This window comes from Priapulus caudatus, unplaced genomic scaffold (genome assembly GCF_000485595.1).
Source record: "Priapulus caudatus unplaced genomic scaffold, Priapulus_caudatus-5.0.1 Scaffold1246, whole genome shotgun sequence".
Lineage (NCBI taxonomy): Eukaryota > Metazoa > Priapulida > Priapulimorpha > Priapulimorphida > Priapulidae > Priapulus > Priapulus caudatus.
Genome location: NW_014578307.1, coordinates 8,785 through 18,261, shown reverse-complemented (window position 1 = coordinate 18,261; position 9,477 = coordinate 8,785). Strand labels below are relative to the sequence as shown.

The window sequence follows — 9,477 nt, the reverse complement described above, 5'->3', positions numbered from 1 at the left end:
ATACATAGCATACTTTTACAATAAAATTTCTGAATTCATAATATTGGATAACTACCAAGGGTATATACACAAAAAGCATGACTAGCACACTTATTTACATTGTGGTCCTTGTTTTGCTATGCCTTGAATCTAACAATTACACTACTAATACTATCAGCACTAACTATTGAAATATACAAATTTGTAGTTTTAACTGGTCATACAATGGTACATTCTCATAAGACGAAGTATAATTTGCAGTATAAGTAAAAGAGTTTTTCCCACTGCTCTTCCCACCCTCGGTTTAAAAATAGACATCTCACCTTCCCTTGTATTGAAACTATGGACTTCTGCCGTTAACATGAAACCTTCATTACTTATTTTTTGTTTTGCACAAAAATAAAGATCTCTACACTCTACAGTTGTAATTCCACATGAATTTTGCGGATGATTTTGCTTTTGAGATGTTATTGGGCGGATGTATGTGTCTAGATTGGTCGCGCGCGCTCACTGTTGTTGTTGTTGTTGTGTGCTCTCTGGCACGGGATATTCTCGGTGTGATCAATAAATCCTTTTAATTATTAATTTATGACCGTGTTGCTATTCGTATTTGCATATTCTTTGTTGTTTTTATCAAGGCTGATGAGTACGGTTATGAACATACAATAACGACAAACATAGAATGCTAGAATTACACAAAAGTTTTCTATGCATAATAATATAGAGTCGCAAATATTTACTCATTTTACAATTTATTATTATTAGTAGTATATTTTGATTGCTAATTGCATTTGCTCATAAACGTATCTATAGTATACGTACTGACGTAGACTGTATATATGTTCATAACAGTAAATTTGTTGTAGAATTAATATTGTTAAACAACATTAAAATGACAAAATTATAACCAAAAATTCTATAATTTTGTTTGTGCACAGTGGTGTGCATGTTGTGTACTTGTGTGTTGCAGAGGAGCATTTGAATGGCATTTATAGATAATTATCGGTAATATATAGTAGAGAAACATTAAGACTAAATACATTTCGTGTTTATTTACAATCATTTTATTATTTAAACGTTAAAAGTGCATGTGATTTAGATATTTCTATTATAAAAAAAGTAAGGGTAAGCATTTTATTTCTAAAAACAGACACTAGGCGGCAGCACTATAAAAAAGATGTCGCTCCACAGTAAACATTGCTGACTACAAGTACAACTAGAATAAGTGCAAGTCAGCTGGAAATGTATAATTAATTAGTCACGGGTCACTGGCAGTTCTGCTGTCACTCATATTATCAATCTGTTGCATATTTCGATGTTAGTATGGCGTCGTATTTTGATGAACATGACTGTGAGCCTCTCGGACCGGGAGAGCAACCAAATCATTTCCTACACCTAGCCAGGTATGCAGCAGTAACTCTATACTAATTTACTATACTCTATAGCTCTAGTAGCCACAAGTTTCCTTCTCGCTTAACACTACGTGGCGAGAGGTGTAACAGTCGGAGTACCCTCCGCACTGTCGGACAGTCGTAACCACAACCTCCGCCGTGTAACAGTCGGAGAGCCTGGTCGGTTTATATTCTAGTAGTAGTAACGCTGAGAGGGTCTATGTCCCTCGGGGTACTGCCGGAACGTACCCTGGGTACGGTCCGGTATACTAGAACGTACCCTGGTACTATCTAATATGCCGGACCGTACCTCGCCTACTCCACTAACGAGTCTGGGGAGTCGCCTACGCCTACTCCCTAACCCTAACTCTAACTCTAACCCTAACCCTAACCATATCAAATAGTGACCAGGGTACGTTCCGGTATACCGGATCGTACCCAGGGTACGTTCTGGCAGTACCCTGGGGGACATAGACCCTATGAGCTCTAGTAACTATAGCCCGCGTACAGTTGCCGCTGGTGGCAGTTACAGCGGCAACTGTACGCGGGCTATGGTTACTAGAGCTAGCAACTCTATAGCTCTAGTACTGCTCATAGGGTCTATGTCTCCCAGCATACCCTGGGCCTTAGATACAATAATGTAACCCAAACACAGGATAAGGTTACAACGCGTCCCTATCCTTTTGTGTGGAGGAACCCCTGAGTGAATCACTCGGGGCGGTTTGCTGGTGCGTTTTCAGAGACTAGAACTTCCAAACTGTGTTTATTCTAAACACGAACCTTTCTCCGCTATCCTGGAACTTACTACGTATCACAATACTCTGTATTAAACTAATATAACGTGTTACAAAAATTTGAAGCGACGAGCGGCGATTCTTCCAGCGCCATTTCTGTTGACCTGTGACGTACGCATTCCCAATGCGCATATCGTTCGGCTAACTTTGTCATGACGTCACGACTGACAGCAATAATACATTCGATCTTGGAGTCGAAGTTAGCCGAACACTATGCGCATTGGGAATGCGTACGTCACAGGTCAACAGAAATGGCGCTCAATATATCTGCCACTCGTCACTTCGAATTTTTGTAACAGGTTATATTAGTTTAATACAGAGTATTGTGATACATAGTAAGTTCCAGGATAGTGGAGAAAGGTTCGTGTTTAGAATAAACCCAGTTTGAAAGTTCTAGTCTCTGAAAACGCACCAGCAAACCGCACTGAGTGATTCACTCAGGGGTTCCTCCACACAAAAGGATAGGGACGCATTGTAACCCTATCCTGTGTTTGGGTTACATTATCGTATCTACCTGGGCTTGGGTACGGTCCGGTATACCGGAACGTATCTTGGTAACTATCTGATATGGTTAGGAAGTAGGCGTAGGCGACTCCCTAGACTCGTTAGTGGAGTAGGCGAGGTACGGTCCGGCATATTAGATAGTACCAGGGTACGTTCCGATATACCGGACCGTACCCAGGGTACATTCCGGCAGTACCCTGGGGGACATAGACCCTCTCAGCTCTAGTATTGAGTTTAATAGTAAATAATACTACAGACTACAGTGACTCTGAGGGAGCTGTCTAAAAGTACCATTACATCAGACCTCTAACCCTAATCTATGCGATTATCCGCACTCTGTAACACCTAATATTAATATGTCTCGGCTGCTGGTGGTGATGATGACTTTGCACAAAATTGAGCTGTGGAACGTTCTTTTTGAGATAATGAATTTTTCGCTTCTGTTGATGTCGTTACTAGATTGTTGCTGGACTCGGGTGTTGCCGCACTGGAGGGACAAATGTTTGGGGAGAAAAAGGCGCCGCCTGCTTCGAAGGAGGCAGTGGAACAGCTCCCTACGTACAGCCTATCAGGGACGGATCTAGGTGAGTGGAGCAAACACATAGTGTGCACAATCCTAGTTTGGCTGAAGGGGTCGTTGTCGTATATGTAGTCCCCGAGGTGTCGGCGAGTAATTCGCCTACTCCCTAACCCTAACCCTAACACCCTAACCCTAACCATATCAGATAGTTACCTCGGGTACATATTATACGCCATTATACGACAACGACCCTTCGTGCCTTAGTTTGGGCCCCCGGCCCTTATTTTTGCAAGTGTGCTAAGCTAGGATAGGGCCTATTACAGGCTCCTTTGATACAAGATCTACAGCTACATAGCCTTTCTGTATATCAACAGTCTGTCTGTCTGGAGGTCCAGCAACATGGAAAGGTGGAGAAGCTAGAAGAGGGGAGAAGGTTGACAGTGTGAAAGGCATCAAAGGAGGGGATCAAGAAGATAGATGGATTGAGAAGATAGAGGAAGTGAGAAGATAGAGTGTTGGGAGAAGTTAGAAGGTCAGAAGTGGAGGCAGGAAGAGAAGGGATTGACAGGGTAGAGAAGGGAAGAAGGCGCAGGAAGTAGAGGAACAGAAGAATATCAAGGAATTTATAATATAAGAGGAGGTGGAGAAAGTAGAGGCGGTAGAGGAAGGGGAAGTATCGCATGGCAGTTAGCACTCAGTGTGGGGATCCTGTCAACAATTTCTCCCTAAGCATGTAGGATCCTGTCAACAATTTCTCCCTAAGCATGTAGGATCCTGTCAACAATTTCTCCCTAAGCATGTAGGATCCTGTCAACAATTTTTCCCTAAGCATGTATGTGCCACAGTTTTCTTTCCAGCTGATTCAAATATTGTTTCAAAAAGAGCATTTGATCTATTCTTATGTGCATCTTTAATAAAAATTATTTATATGCGAGCTGTGTTGAACCATACACGGTCCTCTTTTCAAGTACTACACATCATTTTCAGGTCACACTGTATATATATTTATCAATTTATTGATCTATATAATATGTAATTGATTATTGATCTATATATGTCATTGTCTATTCATCTATATATGTAATTGATTATTGATCTATATATGTAATAGATTATTGATCTATATGTCATTGATCATTAATCTATATATGTAATAGATTATTGATCTATATGTCATTGATCATTAATCTATATATGTCATTGATTATTGATCTATTGATTTCCGTTGCAGGAAAACCGTGTCCGGTCTGTCTCTTGGAATTCGCTCCGGATGACATGTTGAAAGCGATGCCTTGCAAACACAGGTACCTACTAGCCGTAGGTCGTGAATCTCTGTACAGCATGTCGAAACGTAGTAGCGCGATCTAACGACTCGCGTAATATTGCACACGTCGTCTGTTAAAGCCCCGGACACACTAGGCGATGTTTTCTGACGACTAGTTGCGCGACTTTATCGCCCGAAAATTCTAGTGAGACTCGATCGCGCGAGTCGAGTGGAAACATTACGCGATTTTTGACGGCGAGTTCCTACCGCCACCTACCGCGCACTAACGCCACCACGTAAACGAACAAAATGGCAGCGTCCAGTAAAAAGAAAAAAAAATCAGAAAAAATTTAAAATTGCGATTGCAATGGCAGTTTATGTCACTATAAGAAGAATGAGGAGGCAAAGAAATGGTGGGAGAACCGAGGTAGCGAAGCGACTTGTATTTTTGTACCAGTGCTTAATTTAGGCCTACAGTACGCGTGTATTGTTTATCAATTTTCCCCGGTCAATTACCGGTGACGCCGAGCTTCGCCGCCATCGAAACCTTCACGGCCTCCTTCTTCGTTCTGTCCCTGTACTCAGACAGGGACACATCGTATAAGAGGGGATTCGCCTCCCACAAAGTGATCAATTCTGCCACTTTGTCGGAGGACGAGGACCACGTTGACTCTATGGAAGCTGCCATTTTGTCTAATTACGTCAGTATCATTGAACAACACTGATTGACTAGTGAATTTTTCAGTCGGGTTAAAGTGATCGACGAAGTGGACACACTAGGCGACTGAAGTGCGATTGATTAAAAAGTCGCGCGATAATATCAAAACGTTCTGATCGATGCGATCGAATCGGGCGACTAAGTCGCCGCTGTAAATCGTCGGTCGCGGTGATGGACACACTAGGCGATTTTGCCAAGCGACTTTACTCGCCCGATTAGATCGCATTAAAAATCGCCTAGTGTCTCCGGGGCTTAAGGTTTACCCACGCGTGACCGCGGTACGAATTCGGAAAGGTTTTTCGGTAATTTTGAGTGCGAGTTTAAGTATCGTGCCGGATTACCGAGTCTTGTTGAGACGGAAAGCTCACACAGTCTGTGCCTCCCTAGTGGACACACTAGCCGATGTGGACACACTAGTAGTGGACACACTAGCCGATTTTTCATGCGATTGAGCCGCCCGGCTGAGTGGACTAACTCTAGTGAACACACTAGGCGAATTTCAGAGCGATTCATCGGAGAGTTGACCTAGATTGATAGTCACATGATTGAAAATGGCACCGTTTGATTGGCTGATGAATCGTACATTCGGGCGCGCGTAGTAGAGCATTGTATACTCGCATTGTATAGTATCTCATTGTTCGGGCGCGCATTGTATATAGTCGCGCGACTCAAATAATCGCCCGATTTTATCAAACATGTTCGATTCGGGCAACTCGAAAATCGACTGTGACTCACTGGACTCACTAGGCGATTTTAGCCGACTCAGCCGGGGGGCTCAATCGCATGAAAAATCGGCTAGTGTGTCCACAGCTTTACACGGAAGTAGATTTAGGAGTCGTGGATGAAGAATTCAGATTCGCGGAAGAAGAATTAGAAGGAGGAGTCGGTTGTGTGAAGCTTTACGGAAGAAGAATCTGAATTCTTCATCCACGACTCCTAAATCCTTCATACAACTGACTCCTCCTTCTAATTCTTCTTCCGCGGGGGGGGAATGTGGCAGGCGCTGGTACTGCTGCAGTGTTGTGAAAGCGCAGTTCCATATTGCGACATGGAGACGTAGATTGCAGTTTTCTTTTCCTTGCTAACTATGCTTCCTATCAAGCTGCTGTCTCGGCTGCTGTCTCAGATGCTGTCTCAGCTGCTGTCTCAGCTGCTGTGAACCGTTCGTGTGCGTGATTGCCTCCTTTATTATTTTTATTGCCGCATTTATTTCCCTTGCAATCTATGTCTCTGTGTCACTCTGTGTGTGTGCGTGTGCGTGTGCGTGGGTGCGTGCGCGCGTGCGTGCGTGTGTGTGTGTGTGCGCGCGTGTGTGTGTTTACTAGTTGAGCATGTGTTTGTGTGTGTTTACTAGTTGAGCATGTGTTTGTGTGTGTTTACTAGTTGAGCAGGTGTTTGTGTGTGTTTACTAGTTGAGCATGTGTTTGTGTGTGTTTACTAGTTGAGCATGTGTTTGTGTGTGTTTACTAGGTTCCACGCCTCCTGCATACTGCCCTGGCTGCAGCAGACGAACTCCTGCCCCGTGTGTCGACACGAGCTACCGACCGACGACACCGACTACGAGGAGTTCAAACGACAGAAGGTGAGCGAGACGAGACGAGGAGTTAGGATTAGGGTCAGGGTTAGGGTTAGGGTTAGGGTTAGGGTTAGGGTTAGGGTTAGGGTTAGGGTTAGGGGTGAGGTTAGTGTTAGGGTTAGTTTTAGGGTCAGGGTTAGTATTAGGGTTAGGAGTAGTATTAGGGTTAGGGTTAGGATTAGGACTAGGGTTATGGTTAGGGGTGAGGTTAGTGTTAGGGCTAGTCTTAGGGTTGGGGTTAGTATTAGGGTTAGGAGTAGTATTAGGGTTAGGGTTTGGGTTAGGATTAGGGTTGGGGTTAGGGGTATGGTTAGGGTTAGGGTTGGAATTGGGGTTAGTGTTAGGGTCAGGATTGTGGTCAGGATTGGAGTTGTGGTTGGGGGTTAGAGTTGGGGTTGAAGTTGGGGTTGTGAGAGATGCAGGTACGCGTGTTGCCTGTGTGGCGGCTTTATTCGTCTCATGCTGTCGTGTTTTTTTCTATAAGGGGCGAGCGAAGGACCGTGAAGCAAGGATAGAGCAGCTGCATGATAGCATGTTCGGATGAGTCGCACACTGATGCATCCAGCATACACTAAAGCCCGGCGCACACGTGAGTTATTTTACTCAAGTAAAATGACGCACGAGTCAAATTACTCAACGAAAATCCGCCGCACACGTGAGTAAAATGACGCATGAGTCAAATTACTCAACGAAAATCCGCCGCACACGTGAGTGAAATGACTCATGCGTTATTTTACTTGAGTAAAATAACTCACGTGTGCGCCGGGCTTAACGACACAGCATCCAGCATCCTCTAATGAAACAACATCCAGCATCCACTGATTGGCTCAGCATCCACGGATTGGCTCAGCATCCAGCATCCACTGATTGGCTCAGCATCCAGCATCCACGGATTGGCTCAGCATCCAGCATCCACGGATTGGCTCAGCATCCAGCATCCATGGATTGGCTCAGCATCCATGGCTTCCAGGAACGAGGAGAATGACAGCGTGTGCACTTGTGTGCGTGTCGTTGCGTGTATGTACGTGTGCCTGCATGCGTGCGTACGTGTGCGTGCACTTGTTACAGTGGAAGCAGAAGTAACACTACCACTTGATATCCTGTTTTATGCGGCTGGGAATTTAGTCTCGTGAGTTTTAAAAGGATTAAAATTAATGACCCTAGGGTTCCCATCATATTTTCAGTTAAAATAGGTTTATCAGCATCGTGGTTTAAGCAGTGTTAGCCATGCATATGTAGCATGCTGGCCTTGCCTTTATTTCTAGGGAATATGTCTACATATTGTATATATATTTTTCTACACTTCATATTCGTTCGCGAACGCACAAACGGTGATTAAGCGAGAGCGTACAATCTTTTTTTCGATTCCGAGCGTAAAACGTCGCCGCGGTTAGATCGAAAAGCCGCAGCAGGAAAAGAAAACGCGCGCCGACCGTTTCGCCGCAGCGATGTAAAAATATTGATTTTTCCCCTCGTCTCTCGCGCGTAGTTTCCGAAAGTAAAGCGGCAGAGCGACGGCGACCGAGACGCGAAATTCGATTACGCGCGATTGCTTGCCCGACGTTGCATTCGTAAAACTCGTACGGTAAACATTTCGCTTTGAGCGACGGCTATCATCGATCGTTCTATTGTTGGTGCCTCGCCGCAGCGCGGTTCAATGTCGCGGTCGATGACACAGAATGGAGATTGACAGAATGGAGTTGTTGAGACATCTGTCAACTACTGTATACGCCATATTTTTCGCGTACAGATATTTTCGCGAATTCAGACTTGACGGACAATTTCGCGAGCAGTTAATTTTGCGAGCGGTTAATTTCGCGGTTGGTGAATTATGAATTGTTCGCGTTGTTATTTTCGCGGTCGCGTTCGCGAAATTCGCGAAAATTAAACCACTACGAAATATACAGCGTATACAGTAATCAAGTATTCGTGGCTTGAACAGCAAAAACGAAGCTAGAATGACGAATCGCTATATTATGCAAAGCAAGTTAAGAAAGACTTGTTTCAGACACTTCATGTATAATATATAATTTATTGGCAATTTTTGTTTTGGAATTTTTCTTCCGTGCAAAGTAAGTTAAGAAAGACTGTCTTTTTTATCCAAGATGTTTAATGTATAATATATATTATATAATATTGCTATCTTTTGGAATTTTTTCTTCTGAATACATGTTTAAAAATATCCTTCTTACAAGATATAATAATAAGATAACACCTGTGATACCGGCGCGTGATATATAATGAATATCACCATCCGGCCGTTAGATAACTCTTATTTAACGAACACAAACAAAACTAATAAAAAAAAAAGAAACAATTTTCCGACGTCCGTCTTGGCGCGACGACGGCGCATGTCCGCCCCTCGCCGACGCCACCTGCATTTCGACAGTGGCGCCACCTGCTCTCGACGGTGGCGCCACCTACGGTCGACGACGGTGGCGCCACCTAGGGGCGCCAGCGCTCGAACTGCGCGAGCTCGTAGATCATGTCGCAGAAGGCGATGTAGTTGCTGTCGACCTTGCCGCCGACCTTGACCTCGAATTTCTCGAAGATGAGCAGGAACTCCCGCTCGCTGACGAGCGCCCCAAGGTCGAGTTCGCTGAGCACTCGGCGGAACTGCGATCGCGACACGGTGCCGTTGTGCACGCAGTCGTAATCCTCGAACAACGGGAACAGCTGCATGCGCCGCTTGCGCACCTATAAACAAGGGAACAGTGGGAAATGCGATCGT

General features: G+C 44.4%; 2 protein-coding genes across 2 annotated transcripts in view; one reads left to right on the top strand and one right to left on the bottom strand.

The window, feature by feature from the left end:
* The first annotated feature begins 1,163 nt into the window (after positions 1-1,163).
* Positions 1,164-7,387, top strand: LOC106815954 (E3 ubiquitin-protein ligase RNF181-like). The gene is made up of 5 exons (XM_014820491.1): positions 1,164-1,382; positions 3,128-3,252; positions 4,420-4,492; positions 6,641-6,752; positions 7,231-7,387. Exons 1-5 carry the CDS (start codon positions 1,303-1,305, stop codon positions 7,288-7,290), a joined length of 450 nt encoding a protein of 149 aa, XP_014675977.1. The 5' UTR covers positions 1,164-1,302; the 3' UTR covers positions 7,291-7,387.
* A 1,804-nt stretch (positions 7,388-9,191) lies between these two features.
* LOC106815950 overlaps positions 9,192-9,477 on the bottom strand; it is a gene marked incomplete at its 5' end in the record, with an annotated part of 6,875 nt that continues 6,589 nt past the window's right edge. The window contains one exon of the mRNA XM_014820486.1: positions 9,192-9,443. Coding sequence (XP_014675972.1) covers positions 9,192-9,443 — 252 coding nt within the window. The remainder of the gene's footprint in view (positions 9,444-9,477) is intronic.

Excerpts from the sequence above, each read along its gene's own strand:
- LOC106815954 (XM_014820491.1), top strand. The coding sequence starts at position 1,303 with ATGGCGTCGTATTTTGATGAACATGACTGTGAGCCTCTCGGACCGGGA. Across the intron at positions 3,253-4,419 it reads CCTATCAGGGACGGATCTAG|GAAAACCGTGTCCGGTCTGT; the intron begins GTGAGTGGAGCA and ends TTTCCGTTGCAG. Across the intron at positions 6,753-7,230 it reads AGGAGTTCAAACGACAGAAG|GGGCGAGCGAAGGACCGTGA; the intron begins GTGAGCGAGACG and ends TTTTTCTATAAG.